The sequence below is a fragment of the Nelumbo lutea genome, chromosome 2 (genome assembly GCF_056320005.1).
Source record: "Nelumbo lutea isolate HS-2025 chromosome 2, American lotus-T2T, whole genome shotgun sequence".
NCBI lineage: Eukaryota > Viridiplantae > Streptophyta > Magnoliopsida > Proteales > Nelumbonaceae > Nelumbo > Nelumbo lutea.
This window is the reverse complement of record NC_142685.1, coordinates 85,974,983-85,992,527: the sequence shown is the minus strand read 5'-3', so window position 1 is coordinate 85,992,527 and position 17,545 is coordinate 85,974,983. Positions and strand designations below refer to the sequence as shown.

The 17,545-nt window shown below is 40.8% G+C and overlaps 1 protein-coding gene and 1 long non-coding RNA gene across 3 annotated transcripts in view; one reads left to right on the top strand and one right to left on the bottom strand.

The window, feature by feature from the left end:
* The window catches only part of LOC148871706 (uncharacterized), a 28,362-nt gene extending 21,837 nt beyond the window's left edge, over window positions 1–6,525 (bottom strand). The window contains exon 1 of the long non-coding RNA XR_016106792.1: window positions 5,590–6,525. This is a non-coding gene — a long non-coding RNA (uncharacterized LOC148871706). The remainder of the gene's footprint in view (window positions 1–5,589) is intronic.
* Window positions 6,526–6,666: 141 nt separating this feature from the next.
* Window positions 6,667–17,545, top strand: part of LOC148871703 (Tryptophan/tyrosine permease) — a 114,147-nt gene continuing 103,268 nt past the window's right edge. Inside the window, exons 1-5 of one of the 2 annotated variants that reach the window (XM_088968121.1) lie at window positions 6,667–7,092; window positions 7,314–7,354; window positions 8,148–8,240; window positions 10,496–10,570; window positions 12,864–12,913. In XM_088968121.1, the coding sequence (XP_088824247.1) occupies window positions 6,855–7,092; window positions 7,314–7,354; window positions 8,148–8,240; window positions 10,496–10,570; window positions 12,864–12,913 (497 nt within the window). In that variant the 5' untranslated portion in view covers window positions 6,667–6,854. The remainder of the gene's footprint in view (window positions 7,093–7,313; window positions 7,355–8,147; window positions 8,241–10,495; window positions 10,571–12,863; window positions 12,914–17,545) is intronic. The other variant, XM_088968120.1, reaches the window with a different exon arrangement.

Sequence of the window (17,545 nt, the reverse complement as noted above, 5' to 3'; positions counted from 1 at the left end):
TAGATAAGTCTTCAATTCTGTTCCTAGATAAGTGCATTCTGTTTCCTAGATAAGTGCATTCTGTTTTTTTTGTTGATAAGCTCCTAAGATTAAGGGGCAGTAGTTCCTATTTCTACTCCTAGTTTGTAGCACCATAAGGCTATAAATATAGCCTGAATGAATGGAGTTGGATTGGCTTTTCTACAAACAAACTCTCTCTCTCTCTCTTCTCCTTATTCTAGATCCTTCTCCCTCTTGTTAGATAACTTGAGCGTATCATTGGTATCAGAGCCGGTTCGACAATGGATACCCGTGGAAAGACTAACGCGGAGTTCCGCAATGAGGTCAATGAAACCTTAGCACGACATGAGTCGAGCTTCGACCAAATGAACACTGTCTTACAAGCAGTGTTAACTGAACTCCAAGCCCTTCGAGCCTCACGAACCACTCCCAATACCACTCCCGAGACCAACCCCTTCGCCCATGAAGAATCCTCACACCCCCATACTTCCCACTCAAGCTCCACCCATGACCACCCTCATCAACACGTCAAGCTGTCATTCCCAAAATTTAATGGGGATGATCCGAGCGGTTGGATTTACAAGGCGGAGCAGTATTTTGAATTTCAAAATATTATTCCGGACCAACAGGTGCAGCTAGCTTCCTTCCATTTGGAAGGCATCGCCTTACAGTGGCACAGGTGGTTGACCAAGCATCGCGGACCGCTCACATGGGAAGAACTCTCCAAAGCGGTGTTACAACGGTTCGGCCCCACCGACTACGAGGACCCATCAGAGGCATTAACCCGCCTAAAGCAAACCACCACTGTGACGGCTTATCAAGAAGCCTTCGAGAGGCTCTCTCACCAAGTTGACGGCCTGCCCGAGAGCTTTCTCATTGGCTGTTTCATTGCAGGACTTCGTGATGACGTTCGTTTAGATGTGAAGATCAAGTAGCCTCGAACTTTGATAGAGGCGATTGGAGTGGCCCGGTTAATTGAGGAACGAAATCACTTACAGCGGAGAGCTAGCCAACCGATTCGATCCCCATCAGCCATGACAACCCAGAAGGTGTCGCCCAACCCCATGGCCGGTGTACTTGGGCCTCCACCAAGCTCGCGCGCGAACCAGGTTTTCAGTGCTCCTTCCCCAACATTCCGGCGACTCACCAACCAGGAGGCGCGAGAACGTCGTGAGAAGGGGCTGTGTTACTACTGTGATGAGAAGTTCACCTCCGGCCACCGTTGTGCACGTCCACAACTGTTCATGATTGAGGATCTGGAACCGGCGGACGCGGAGACTGTCGAATCAGAGGAGGAAAACCAAGAAGCCATCCCTGAAATCTCCTTCCACGCTATTGCAGGAGCTGAGCAGCCGCAAACCATACGTGTTTTTGGGAAACTGAAAAACAAGAACGTGACCGTATTAATTGACGGCGGCAGCACCCACAACTTCATTGATCAAGCCATCGTCTCCAAGCTTGGGTTGCCAGTGAACCGAGACAAGAAATTTCAAGTTATGGTGGCCAATCGTGAAAAGATCGAGTGCATGGGGCAGTGCCGATCTCTCACCCTCGCCATTCAAGGACACCCCGTTACCGTTGACTATTATGTTCTTCCCGTCGCAGCATGCCAGTTGGTGTTGGGAGTACAGTGGCTAGAGACGCTTGGACCCGTCGAGATGGATTACAAACAACTAACCTTGACGTTCAAAAAGGAGGGACTCTCTTGCACCTTCCAAGGATTGGGACGAGCCAGCATCGAAGCGTTAACCAACAAAGAATGCAATGGGTTACAAGGTACGGGATTTTTTTTTCAAATAGTTCCTTCACATAGCAGCGTCCAACCAGGTTTTCTTCCACCCGAGATGGACCACATTCTCACTGAATTTTCCCATGTGTTTGAGCCGCCCACAAGCCTGTCTCCTAAACGACCACATGACCACCGGATTGCACTGCTTCCCGACAAAGGACCGGTGAGTGTGAGGCCATACCGATACCCGTATTACCAGAAGACCGAAATAGAGAAGATGGTGAAGGAGCTTTTGCAGACAGGGCTGACAAGACCAAGCAATAGCCCATTCTCATCGCCGGTTTTGCTAGTGAAGAAGGCTGATGGAGCTTGGCGGTTTTGCGTGGATTACCGAGCACTGAACGAAATCACTATTAAAAACAAGTATCCCATTCCCGTGATTGATGAATTATTAGATGAGCTCTACGGCACCAAATTTTATTCCAAACTAGATCTACGGTTGGGATACCATCAGATTCGAGTGCAAGAAGAAGGCGTTCCTAAAACGGCTTTCCGAACACATGAAGGGCATTACGAGTTCTTAGTGATGCCGTTCGGCTTGACGAATGCACCTGCAACTTTTCAAAGCCTCATGAACGACCTCTTCCGCCCATACCTCCGGAAATTTATTTTGGTCTTCTTCGACGACATTCTGGTTTATTCTAAATCATGGGAAGACCACCTATCTCATTTGAGAGTTGTTCTAACTGTATTATCCTCTAACAAATTATTTGCAAAAATGTCAAAATGTCAATTTGGGGTTTCGCAGGTCGAGTACTTGGGTCATGTGATTTCAGAACAAGGCGTGTCCGTTGATCCAGCCAAAATACAAGCTATTCTCGCATGGCCTACACCGACATCAGCAAAGGGGGTCCGTGGCTTCCTCGGGTTAGCAGGATATTACCGGAAGTTCATCCGCGACTTCGGAAGCATTGCAGCTCCCTTAACCCAACTGTTGACCAAAGGGGGATTTCAATGGAACGAGGCAGCAGAGCTGGCCTTTCAGCAATTGAAGAAGGCACTCACTTCACCGCCAATCCTACGTCTACCAGATTTCTCCCAACGGTTTGTGATTGAATGTGATGTGAGTGGAACCGGGATTGGCGCCATCCTTATCCAGCAAAACCGACCGGTGGCCTACTTCAATGAAGCATTGAAAGGTTCAGCCTTGGCATTATCCACCTATGAGAAGGAGATGTTAGCTATTGTCAAAGCCGTTAAGAAATGGCGCCCATATCTGCTTGGGAAACCATTCACAGTCCGCACCGACCAAAAAAGTCTTAAATATTTACTCAAGCAGAGGATAACCACATCGGCACAAACGCGGTGGCTGCCAAAGATACTGGGCTACGACTATGAGATCGAGTATAAAAAAGGGGCTGAGAACCAAGGTGCGGATTCCTTGTCACGTATGGCTGAATTTCAGTTTCTTTCCATCTCTATACCACACGCAGACTGGTGGCCGACGCTACAAGAAGAGGTCAAACAAGACACCTTTTATGGGGAATTGATGAAAAAGCGACCCTCCCACAAGTTGCTTCAACGGGATGGGGTATGGTTCAAGGGGGACAAGATTTATTTGAGCCCCGCCTCCACCTTGATTTCAAAGGTGGTGGCGGACTGCCACTCATCCCCTGTAGGGGGACACTTTGGGTTTCATAAGACCCTCTCTCGCATCAAGCACAGCTTCCTTTGGCCCCACATGCGTCGGATGGTGAAGGAGTTCTTGCAACAATGTGACGTATGTCAGCGCTTCAAAACAGATTGCATGAGACCAACGGGATTGCTTCAGCCATTACCAATTCCTACTCAAATGTGGACAGACATCTCCATGGACTTCATCGAAGGATTGCCTTCCTCCAATGGGTACACGGTTATCATGGTAATTGTGGATCGGTTGACAAAATATGCCCACTTCATTCCCTTAAAACACCCATTCACTGCCACCACAGTCGCGAAGGCATTTGTTGCCAACGTTGTCCGCCTACACGGAGTACCAACATCCATTGTTAGCGACCGTGACAAGGTATTCATCAGCTCATTCTGGCAGACACTTTTTCAAATGCATGGGACGAAATTGTGTATGAGCTCCAGTTACCACCCCTAAACCAATGGGCAAACCGAAGTTGTTAACCGGACGTTGGAGCAATATCTACGGTGCTTTGCAGGTGACCAGCCGCGAAAATGGGTAGAGTGGGTTCCTTGGGCAGAATACAACTACAACACCTCCACTCACTCTTCCACCAAAATGACACCCTTCGAAGCAGTCTACAGAATCCCACCCCCTAGTCTCCTGACCTATGTACCGAGTACAGCTCGAGTAGGGGCAGTTGACGAATATTTGCGTGACCGGGACATCATCCTACGCGAGCTACAACATAACCTCCAGGTAGCCCGGAACCGGATGAAATGTCAAGCGGACCAGTACCGACGAGAAGTCTCGTTCGTAGCAGGTGACTTCGTGTATGTGAAGCTACAGCCTTACCGGCAGACCTCGGTGGCGTTTCGGCGTTCCATGAAGCTCGCCCCACGTTATTTTGGGCCGTACCCAATCATTGAGAAGATTGGTCCAGTAGCCTACCGCTTAGCCTTGCCCCTCGGCTCTCAAATCCACAATGTGTTTCATGTCAGTTTGCTGCGGAAGCACTTGGGACCCATCACCCCTACTTCCACTCAACTTCCTCCAATCTTGGATACTTCGACCATCCTACCCCAACCGGAAGCAATCCTGGATCGTCGTATTATTCACAAGGGCAAATACCGCCCAAAATCCGAAGTCTTGGTCAAATGGATTGGGGCGCCAGCTGAGGATGCAACCAGGGAGAATGAATGGCGCTTCAGAAAATCTTATCCCGACTTCCTTGCGGACAAGGGTCCTTCAGGGGGGGAGGAGAATGATACGTGCATGCATGCAGCAGCCGAAGACCCGGTCAAAGTGGATAGCAGTAGAAGACCCGGTCATGTTAGCTCTTAGTTGGGATAAGCCTTATCCATTCAGTTTTAATTCTGTTAGAATAGATAAGTCTTCAATTCTGTTCCTAGATAAGTGCATTCTGTTTCCTTGATAAGTGCATTAGATAAGTCTTCAATTCTGTTCCTAGATAAGTGCATTCTGTTTTTTTTGTTGATAAGCTCCTAAGATTAAGGGGCAGTAGTTCCTATTTCTACTCCCAGTTTGTAACACCATAAGGCTATAAATATAGCCTGAATGAATGGAATTGGATTGGCTTTTCTACAAACAAACTCTCTCTCTCTCTCTTCTCCTTATTCTAGATCCTTCTCCCTCTTGTTAGACAACTTGAGCGTATCAGATAATCATTGAAAGCTATCAACAAACTATCCTAATTTTTCCTACATCTAGTCACAAGAGAACTAAACTTCAAGAAAATTGCATAACAACATTCAATAAATAAAATAGACAAATCTGAAATAAGGGACTACCTAGAATATTAGTATAAGAATAAACAAACAAGTAGCTCAAATCGGCATGTTTCACTTAACTTAGACAAAATCAAATTAAAAAGCTATGGAAATGAACAAATTTCAGCACTGAAATAAATTCAAACTAAGCTAAAATAAACACTATAATACATGGGATATTCATTTAAATTGATTAACAAAATGCTCTAATGGTTCATACATCTAACCACCATATGGTCAACTAAAGATAATGCATGAAATTATCATATAAGCAGACAATGAAGTTTTGAAAAAAATAAAACTAACTACAAAATCAATAGGATGCATAAGGAAAAAAATAATATTAAGAATTAAAAACAAAAATGAAAAGAAAAAAAAATGAGTGAAGTGAGAAGATCAACTTTTTTGTGGCCTTTGATCAAATGGATAGTGGGGGGATGCAATGGACTGGATTTTTTCCTCCAGATTTGCACAAATATTGTAGAGGAATCCCCTTTCTAGTTTTCTTCTTGGGATTGTTTTGCTCCCAAGATCCTTGGACTGGATGTCTTCCTTCTTCCTTCTTGCTTTTCTTTTCTTTTCTTTTTTTTTTTGTGTTTCTACCTTAGTGGAAATGTACTAAGTTTTCCACACAAGCTCTCTCTCCTTTTTGTTTTGTTTGGGGTTGCTTGGACTAAATGAGAAGGATGAAGGTAGTGGGGGTTCATTGGTTGAGGTGGTTCAGTGGAAGGAAGAAGAAGAGGGTGAGTTCGGTTGGGTTATGTGGGGGTAAAGGTTTGAGAGAGAGATCAATGGCTCAATCCAAAGGGGAGGAGAGTTCTTGAGGGTTCGGTGGTGATGGAAAGGAAGAGAATGAAGCTAGGTTTTGTTGTGAGAGGAAAAGGATGGAAGGTAGGAGAATGAGAGCTAGAGAGAGAGAGATCAATTGGTTCAGATCATACCTAGGCTGAAAAGGGTGAAGGCCCTCCATCTTCTTTTCTTTCTTTCTTTTGTTTTCTTATTCTTCTCTCTCTTATTCTCTTATCCTTTCTTCTTTCTTTCTTCTTGGCCGAAAATCCCTGTTGATGTTTTCTTTTTCTTCATTTTTTGATGGAAATGGAGAAGTAAGAAGATGGTATTCGGTGGTGTTTTTGATGGAGGTTAAAGGAGATGGAGATGGGGGATAGGAAGTAGGAGGCATTGTGAGAGGGAGAGATCTTGAGAAGGGTTCGATGGTGGAAGGTTTTGATGGCTGGTTTCATGTTATGGAGGTTTATTCATGGAGGACTTGGGAGAGGGAGCCATACCTTGAATTCCCAAAAATGTTCTCAACATAGAGGCCTTAGCTTTAACAGCATAGGCCAAAGTTAACTCATAAAATGCCATATAAATACCGAAATATTCGCAATGCACGGTTGTAAAAGGCTGTGCAATGGGTGTGGTCAGGGTCTTCGCACGGGTATTTCTGTCATAAAATGCCAAACAACATCTACTTTCCCAAAAGAGAGCCGTTACTTTTCCATACTGAACGGGTATTTCTGTCATTATGCAGAGTTCCTGATTTCTCACCACTGAGAGGATTTGTTATCGTCTCGGAGAGAAGTGTATCACTGGCTCACTGCCTCGTCATCTATTTGAAAACTCAATTTCCCTCCCCATAGAGCAGAGAGAAAGACGAGCAGCAATAATGGCGCTTTGCTCGTCCTCTCTTCAAATTCCTCTCCTCTCAATTCAATCAAGAAGACGCCAACCACTTCCAATTACACTTTCTCAGGATAAAATCTTCAGATCGTTCCAGTTCACATCGCCTTCTCGACCAATTTCTCCTTTTCGAACCCTAACGTGTTTCTCGCAGAGGCAACCCACCGAAAAATTTGAGAGGCTGTTTTCTAACTTGAATCAAGCAACATTGAAGAGGGAGCCGGGTCAGTTTTCAAGTTTCTATTGAATTTGAACTTCAATGCCTCCATAATTCAAATTTCTCCGCATTTTTTGTTTTTGATCAACAGCAATGTCTCCTGCGTTTCTTTTACCATTTTTTTCTGTTTTTATTTTTTCTTATTTTTTGAGAAATTAGGTGTCCTTAAGAATGATGAGTGAGTTGGGCATTAAATAGTTTCTGTTGTTTTTTGTTTTTATTTTTCAGGTAGCCTTTCTAGTGGAATTTTTCTGGTTGCAGGAACCACGGTATGATTTCCTCGTTAACGGATTTCATACAGAGGTCAATGCTCACAGATATGCTTAGATGACTGCTGACGTTCTATACATAGAAACGCTATTGCGTATACATACTTTCGTACTAATGCTTCTCTAGGTGGTAAATATTTTTTTAAAGTTAATACAGTAAATGTATTCATTCAAGCATATGGCTTGCATATATTCTCTTATTTGTATTCGCTAACATGCTTATAACCGTAAGAGTTCATGCTTTTAAGTTCATGGTTGTACTTGCATGACACATTCATACATCTATTTCATATTGCACATAATCATTTTGCCAGCATTGATATGGTGCTGATAGGATAAACTTAGGTAGGTGAAAGCGCGTATTTGACATACACTGATACAAGCTCAACTGTAAACAGACCTGGGGTTTTCTGGTTTGAGATATAAAATTAGATCTTTTTAATCTGCAACTGAACAATTGACCAATAATAATTGATAAATTGGCTAGTATATGAGCCTTAACATGGGTTTTGGAGAACCTTTTGTTGATAAAAAAAATTTCAGATCCAACCTTGTTTACAAAACATTGCAGTTTTATATGTAAATGCATTCATGCAAGTAAACATTCACTTACCTCAATACCGTTGCATTTTAGGAAGACATTGGATATGTCTTTTGATTCATAAATTACATATCTAGTTAGCTAATAATGAAAACTAACACCTATCTTAATCTAAAAATAGGACTATATTATTGATTAATCTGCTTTATTTGCTTTAACATTCTCATTTCCAAATTCTTTTAAATTTTATAGGTAGGTGCAGGTATCCTTGCAATCCCTGCAGTGACACAAGAAGCAGGATTTCTGGCCTCTGCAATTACATGCATCATATGCTGGATTTATATGGTAATAGTTAGGTTGAATGGTATTATTCACAGAGCTGTTTGTTTATGAGTGATTACTCCATCCCTTTCTGTTTTCTTTTTCAATTGTGCATTACCTTTTTTGATGAGTTATTTACAACCCAAAAAAAATAGAGAAAAAAAGACATGAGAAGAAAAAATTCAAGTGGCTGGTGGTATATTGGCTGAAGGGAGACAAAACTGGCATGTGGATGTACAGAAATGAGAAGAAAAAATTCAAGCGGCTGACAAAAGACATGGAAGTTAAAGTAGCTTGGGTTAAGAGATGTGCAAACTCCTTTGCTGATGGGTTAGCAAAGCAAGGGGTGAATAGGGGAGAACTTGTTTTGGGCTCAACTGTAATTTTTCTGCAATATTTCTTGTTTGGGGGAGATAAGAGAGGTTTTTTTAGCAAGTGTACAGCCCAAAATAAATCATTCCTTCCCACCCCTTGTTTAGCAAGTGTATCGGATGCAGAATTTGCTTCTCTTTTGACCCAATTACAAGACACCTCTACCCCTTATAGCAGTTTAGCAGCTTTCCTCTTCTCATGAATGTAGCACCACCATCCCTCATCTTCCTTTTTTTGGAGCCAACTAATTCCAAGCTTCGAGCCACCTTCTATTACCAGCTTCCTGATATTCAGCTCTTAGCCTTCTGAATCCCTTCCATAACAGCCATAATTTCAGCTCTTAGGCTATGTTGGTTTGAAGGAAAAGGTAGGGAAAGGAAGGGAAATTTGTAAAGGTTTCCCTATCTTTCCCTTCCTTTCCCTACCTTTTCCTTCAAACCAAACATAGCTTTAAGGAATCTCCTTCACCAATTGGGCCTGAGAATAGTGCAATGATGTTTCCTTCTTCTTTCCTAAAAACTCCTCCTATACAATAAGGGCTAGGATTACCTTCACTACTACCATCAAAGTTAAGTTTAATGGAACCACTAGAGGGTGGGGACCATAAAGGCCTAACCACCTCCTTAACTGGAGCAGAATCAGCCACCTCCCTCCACTTTCTCACACCTCAATGCCAGAAATATCTCTAAAAATCTCCAATGACTTTACCCAATGGACTGCCTTTATGGTGATAGCTTCAATGACAGCTTCTTTACTTGTTTTTCCATGGAAGAGTCTTTGATTCCTCTTCTCCCAAATTGTCCAACACACTGCAGCCCTTGTGCATTGCCACAATATTCTTCCCCTCTTCTTTGATCAGCTTAGGAAATTGGAAGCGGATAGGCTTTGTACACTAGGAGGAGGGTTCCACCTGCACCCAAACAAAGACAAGAACCATTCCCAAATTGAAGAAGAAAAAGGGCAGGAAATTAATAAGTGATAGCAATTCTCATCATTAGCTTTGCAAAGGGAGCACCAATGAGGGGAAAGGCACCAATTGGGTCTTTTTCTTTGTAGTAATTTACAAGTATTAAATCTTTCCAAATACATTTCCCAGCACAAACCACCCATCCTGAGAAGAATAGGTTTAAACCAAATCTCTTCTGAAGGAAAGGAAGGCACTTGGCCATCACTGGATGAATAAAGGCTGAAAAAAGGAACCATGAGAAAAGGAACCCGAGGGTGAAGGCGTCCAAATTCTCCTATCCCTTCCAAACACATCCCTTCCAATTTCTGAAGAAGGTCAATGACAATGTTCATTTCATGATCATATGGTCCTCTTCTGAAACCCAAGTCCCGATCATTTTCTAATTAATGAAATCCTTTATGATAAAAAATAATAGCATGGAATCCACTCAAAGAACTCCTAACTTGGCTCTGATACCAAGTAGAATTCTGCAACCCAGGAAAACAGAGAAAGATCTATGCAACAATAGATTTTCAGCAGTTGGGAAGAAGAGGAGAAGGGAAAGAGAAGAATAGAAGAGAACGAAGGGGGAGCCAAAAGTATCCATTCAACTTGTATTTATATTTTTGTCAAAAAGTATATACACAAGGACCAATATGCCCTTAGAAGGGCAGCTGTTAAAGAACACTAATAAAAACTTAAAACAACTATGGGCCAAGGCCCGTCAACTACACAAAAAGAATTGGATGAAAATAAAAGGCCCATGTGGGGCAACTGTGAAGTGGCGAAACCACCATTCATTATGGTATTTTATTTAGTTAAGAAAAGTGAAGTGCTCATTATTAATTCTTCTAATAACTGGAGAGGTTTTTTTTTTTTTTTCTTTTTATTTTCCTCTTTCTGAAGTATCAAATAAGTAAAAAAAAAGACAAATATTATATAGCTAACTAAGTTAATGCAGGTTGTTACTGGATTGCTCATTGCCGAAGTAAATGTAAACACCATGTGTGAACTTGGTTCTGGTGGCGTCTCTCTGGTAAGTTGTTTTTGCTCTCTAACTGCTTAAGACAATGATTAAAAACATACAGTATTTTGTTTTACACTAAATTGACATCAGAAGACCTGTAGGTGACTAATATGTGCATTCTTTAACCATTTTGGTTGAGTACATAAGTTTATTCTTATATGTTTATAAACTATACATTTGGATTTTGGAATGCCTTGTGAGAAGATGATGAGAATTATAGTTTCATTGCTAAAAAGAGGAATTCTTGGTATAGATTAAAATCAAGAAGAAAAGGAAAAAGGTGTTGGTCTAGGGGATCTAAGCAGCCTTCTATAATGAAGGAAAAATCAGAAAATATAGTGTTCTTAAGAACTAAGGGATTTCAGAAGGATCTTGATGAGGGAAAAATTGGGATCCTACTCCAGGGCCTCAAGTTGATGGCTTCACTGGGTATTGAGGAGGTAGAAGTGGAGAGCACCTTGCAGGTGGTTTGGAAATGGTGTTGTGGAGGATCATGGTCTATTGCTAGAGGTAGATAGCTTCCAGGTAAAAATTCCATTCACCTGGATTCTGAGATCAGCTAACTTTGAGCCTAATGGTTTTGGGTGGCTGGAGATGGGGGGTGGTGATATCAGCTTCACTGAGTGTATTGAGCAGGTAGAGGTGGAGGGCACTCCCAGGTGGTTTGTTGGATGGTTTAGAAACGAAGTTGATGGATCATGGGCTAGATCTAGCTTCCAAAATAAACATTTCATTCAACTAGACTTTATGATCAGTGAACTCTAAGCCTCTATTGCACTGAGAAGATTTAGAAGATGGAAAACCAATCAAACGATGCAAGTCTCAAAAACTTTTGCCAGGTTAATGTTGGGATGTTTGGGACGGGACTAAAGAAGAAGGGGCAGAAGACAAAGAAAGTTTCTCAGACGAGCATTGAGAGCTATGCTTCAGACAATGAATACACAGAGAAAATGGATAAAGCTTGAGTTGTGTTTTTCATTGGAAATGGATGGTGGGGATCGAGGTGTTTTCTTCTGTTTTTTTTTTGGCAGGGGTTGGAAGGGTGTCGGACCTGCAGTTTCCCGCTTATCTATTCCAGTGATTGGTGGGAGGGGTATACATGATATTTGTTTGGGGTTTTTGCAGTTGTATCTGGGTTTGGATTTCTGAGGGTGTACTAGACTTTGTAGGGCTGGTTTTCTGTTTTAGTTTTTTTTTTCTTTTTTTTTTTTTTGTTTTTGGGTGGGCTTGTTTTGCTGAGTGATTTCTTATCACCCTGTTGTATCCTCTCTAACTCACTTTCCTTTTTTCATTAATGAAGTTTATTTTTTATCTTCAAAAAAAAAAAAAAGAATCCTTCCCTTCATGACTTATTGTATTACTGTTTCATGATCATTTTATGTTGAGATTCTTGGTTTGCATTTGTAGTCTCTTAGCAAATGGAGAGAAAAATTTTTGATGATAGAAAAATGGAGGGAAAAATTTTATTAAAAGAGAAAGGAGGGTATGTAAAGAGAGAAAGGGTGATGATCAGATCAACAAAGCTTTTACTGACATTTCTGAAGTAGACCAAAAACAAGATCTGACAGTCTCTTTCGACATTATTTATAAATAAGGAGTCTCTTTGGAAGGGAAATGAAGCCCAATGTTTGTTTAAGAGTCCACCCTTCCACCTGAAAATCTTTGGGTCATTTCTTTATTCCCATTGGTGCAATTGTGCAAGAACAATCTCGTAGTCGTTTTTGTAGAAACTGTAAAGATTGTTTCCTACCATTATGAGTTACATCAACATCAATATCCAATGCTTGTTTAGGAGTTCACATTTCTACCTGAAAAGCTTTGGGTTATTTCTTTATTTCCATTGGTGCAAGAACAATCTCGTAGTCCTTTTTATAGAAAATGTAAGGATTGTTTCCTACCATTGTTAGTTACATCATAATGAAATTGCCAAGGTCTACCAAGAATAATGTGGCTAACATCAATATCCATAACATCAAATATGAGCTCATAAAAATATACATCATCAGTAGAGAAGGTCACCTTGGATTGTTGTGAAAACCTTTTCCAGTTTAATTTTTCTTCACCAAACCAGCAATAAATGGGTTGGTGCTAGGTTTGGTTGGCAAGCTGAGAGTTAGAGGGAAAAGATTAGGGTCCATTGACCTACTATCAAAGAAGTTAAGTATGGTCTAAATTTGTTAAATTCAATTTCTTAGTGTTGCCCATGTTGTGCATCCACTGGAGACATGTATCAATTCATATATCATGGATACTGTTTCTAGGTGCACATTATATGATTCTGATCCTTTGTCCTTAATTTCAGGTGTCAATGGCCATGCGAACGCTTGGAAAAATTGGAATTCAAATTGCTTGGTGAGTTAATGTATAATCTTTCATTCAAATTTTTAATAAGTATTGTCAAATCAATTATATTGTTAATTGCTCATGTTTTTGATAATATTGTTCAATGGTGATTTATTACTTTGTGAAGAAAGAAATTTATTAGTGGATATTGAAGGCTTATGATCATGTGGATTGGTGATATCTACAGTGGGTGAGTAAGAGAATGGTGTACGAAGAAGATTTTTCATCAACAACGAAGTGGAGAAGGGAAGTGGATATTGAAGCTAAGAGGTTTTGGTTTGAAGAAGGCAGAAACAAAGTAAGTGGACATTAAAGATTAGAGAAGAAAAAAGAGGCACCATTCGTGTAACTGAGGTGATTGGATGGCTGAAGGGATTCATGGATGGGACAACATTCCCCATTAAAAGACAAGGTTGGAAGAGTGCAGTGGGAGCAGATGGGAAAAGGTTTGAAGTTGAGATAAGGAGAAATGTGAACTGAGGTGATTGGATGGCTGAAGGGATTCATGGATGGGACAACATTCCCCATTAAAAGACAAGGTTGGAAGAGTGCAGTGGGAGCAGATGGGAAAAGGTTTGAAGTTGAGATAAGGAGAAATATGAAAGGTTAGTTTGTTGTGATCATGGAAATATTTGGTGATAACAGAAAACATATGCTATGTGTACCAGAGGGTAGAAAGAGAACAGGTGGAGATCGTTTGCAGATTTATTACAGGAGTTTTTGCTGAAAGTGGAAGGAAGACAAACTCCAAAACATTGCAATGGTTCAGAGGTCTGCAATAAGCAGAGCGGCAATGAGAATTTGAAGGAAGAAAAATAAAAATAAGGAGATCCATAAGCTTAGTGTGCAGAAAAACTAAAAGTTCAAAGGTGCTATTAGATGGGGAGAAAGGAGTTTGGGAAAAGAAAGTAATTATTAACAACAGACAAAAAAGTTATAGATTAGGGGAGGATCCTGGAGGCAGTTGTGAAGAGATTCAACTTAAAAGATTCTGTGAATATTAAGCCTTTCGATGATTCGAGGGCCATGCTATTTGAAGCCGACGAAGAAGTCGAGCTCCCCACTCCTGAAATGCATGGAGTCTTCAATTGGTAGGATTATGGCAGCTGGCTGGAATACGTCTTGTAATCAGAATCTGATCCCTAAAGGAATTCTTCAGCTTTATCTAGTGGGACTCCCCTTTAATTTATGGAATGAGGAATTTCTTGAAAAGATGATCCAGGTCATGGGTGGAAAGTTGATAGCATATAATCTCCAAGATCTTCATGCCACGAGAATCAGAATTGTGGTTTTGAAACCTAAAAAGTCCCTAGATGCCTAAATCTAGGGATGCAAATGGATCAGATTGGACTCAAATAAGGGTATATTTGAATCCGATCCGACACTGTTCATGTTGGATCTGATCTGATCCGAAGGTCCAATCGGATCTGATAGGACTCGATTTGAATTCGAATCCTATCGGTAAGTTGGATCTTCGGATCTGATTTGATCCGACTTGTTTTCTTTAAAAATTACTAAATTCTTAAAAGAAAAATAAAATATAGTAATTTAAATAAAGTAAAAACAAAAAATACAAGTACTTTTTAATTATTTTCATCATATATATACATGTTTTTTTATAAAAACTTTAATAATATAATAAATTTATAAAAACATAATATAAAAAATATATTTATAAATAAATAACAAATATATGTATCATATATGTTTATATATATATTGGATCGGATCGGATAGGGGGTGATCCAAATCCTATCTGAAGATATGAACAGGGGTGATCCAAATTCAACCAAATAGGATCGGATTCGATCATGATCTGATCCATTTGCACCCCTACCTAAATCTGCTTGTTGAAGGTCTCTAGCTCAAGGTTTGGGTTCTGTTGGAAGTTGAAGTGTTACTATGGATGAAGTATACCAAGGAAGAAGATGATGGCATTTTCGAGGGATGGGTTACATGTTGTAAGGAAACATCTAGCCAAAGGTCAAGGGCTGTTTGGCCAAATGTTGGAGGTTATCTTCTACCTCAGTTCAGTAGGATCGACTGAAGTGTTTGACTCGTCCAAAAGGGCTTTCGAACAGAGCTCTAGATCTCAGCGCTGCTGGGCATAGTGGAAGACAAGGAAAAAAGATTAGGAAATCTGGCAAGAGAAAGTTTCTAGGGCTCAACCAACCAAGTTTTAAAAGAAGTGGAACTGCAGGTAGGAGTTCCTTGACAGAGGTTAGAGATAGAAAGGGAGAAAGATGGTTGTGGGATATCACAAAGTTTGATAAACGTGGTATGAAGAGGATTGTTGGTGATATAGAAGTGAGTTTCGACGATTGCACGCCTTCTTTGGTGATTAGAGATGTCAGAGATGGAGTGCAAGAAAGAAGGGGTACGGATGGGACTTGCACCTCCTCCGAACCTTGGGTTTCAGCTACAGTCAGATGTGGAACTGAAAAGTTAGGGTCTTTGACTTTGGACAAGAATGTTTCAGCTGGTTCAGAGAGGTTGGGAGGGGGGAGGAGGAAGATGGAAAAAGGAGTGTTAGTGTCGTTGTTGAGGTTGCGAGTAAAGATGAGATTGTAGGTAAGGAAGCTTGAGGTGATAGGTGTTTAGGTTTTTGGGCAGATTTGTGCAGATTTAGTAGTTGTTTTTGTTTATTTGTTGTTTAGATAGGGAGTGGGGACCACAACACGGGTCCCTTTTAGTGGTTCTTTTGAGTTATATAGGCAGTTTTATGTGTTAGCCACTCTATAATGGCATATTAGTCATTGTACCCATTTTTAATTAAAAGTTTTATGTGAGGAGGGTGCGGCCAGAAGTGATTGTTCTCTTTTTCTTTCTCAATTTCTTCTCTTCTTGCCTAGTTAAATTTTCTCAAAAAAATTTCTTCTCTCCTTCAAGAAATATCTCTTTTCTTTACAAATTCTTTGATTCAACAGTTTTCTACTTGGTATCATAGCAAGACTAGGGTTTCTTGGAGTTCTTCCATGCAGTCCTAGATCAGCCGATTGCAACGGGAGATAAAGGGCTGATCGATCTACTTCAGACTGCCCAGTTCTTGGATTTTTTTGGTGGGTTCCAGTCATCAAGAGGGTGATTTGTGTTTTGGCATCAAAATCAGGAAGAACTAGAGTGTGGGGAAGAGTCCTAGTCAATTTTGATCTAATCTTGGGTGCTTGGACTTTGTTGGACTTCTCTAGGTTATATATAAGGGGTTGTTTGGTTTCTGGGAGTTTCAAAGCCCTCTAGAGTGATCGATTCACTTTTCTCTCCGGTGGGAGACGGTGAGAGCAGAGGGATTTCTCTCTGGATAGGCTTTTCTTCTTTCGGAAAGGTCAGTTACCCTTGTGTGTGAGATCGATTTGATCTTGGAGGCTTTCTACCTAGTTATTTCTTGTTTTTGATTTTTTTTAGTTGAAATGGAGGGTTGGAGTATTGAGCAGAAGTCCACCGGTAACATGGGTCTGGGTGTTGGAGGTACTAGTTATATTTTTGGGTTTGGAATTATTATCATAATGAAATTGCATGGTACAAATTATTTAGAATGGGTACAATAAGCCAAGATGGCTATTGGTGCTCGTGGGAAATTGGGGAGGAGAAGAAACCTGCTAATACAGATTCCTCCTAGTGGGTATATGAGAATTACATGGTGATGTCCTGCTGTGTAATTCTATATTACCTCACATTGGTAATTGTGAGCTAATATTGCAAAGAAAATTTAGGATGGAGTGACTGAAACCTATTCCCAGAAACCAAATGTAGCTAGAGCCTATTAGTTAAGGAATCAGGTGATTAATACAAAACAGAGAGATGGACCACTTTCCATGTATTTCTCCATGCTGAAAACAGGATGCAACAACCTGTTAGAAGACTAAGCATACCAAAGACACTTGTTGGAAGCTCTACCCACATCTCATACTGGCTCAGGTCAAGAACAAGAAGGGATATGCAAATATGGGAATTATAGGAGACTCTTTGGGGCATCTTACCCAAGCTGACTTGGAGTACATTGCAGTAGTAGCAATTAGAACTGAATTGGAGAAGTATGGACAGCTTATGAGCAAGCAGGATTCAGCCAGTTCTAGTTCTTTAGATGGGCAACAGAGTGTAGGAGCCAATCGTACTACTTCCTTTGCTCATACGGGTAGTTCATATGCAGTTGTAAATTATGCATCCACGTTAGGTAAGGAGGGACTTCCATGGATTATAGACTCAGGGGGGCATCTGAGCACATGACCAATATACCTACCCTTTTTAGTTCTTACCAGTTGTGCTCTAGTAGAGACAGAGTCTTCCTTCCTGGTAATTGTGTTTTGTAGGATTTAGAGTCAAAGAGGACAAATGGGAGTGGTCGTGAGGTGAATGGAGTCTACCTTTTAGATGAGATTCCGAGACATCAGAGCCATCATGTTAGTAGCAACAGTAGTAGTGGATCAGAGTTAGTGAGTTCGATTATGATCTGGCATAATCGCTTGGGTCATCTTTCTTTTATTTCATTAAGATCTTTGTTTCCAAAGTTGTTTGAGCCTCTTCAGTTATCTAGTTTGGAGTGTGAAAGTTCTTAGTTGGGAAAACATTGTAGACATTCTTTTAAACCAAGTAATAAAAGAAGTTCTTTTGCTTTTGATATTGTTCACACTGATGTATGGGGAC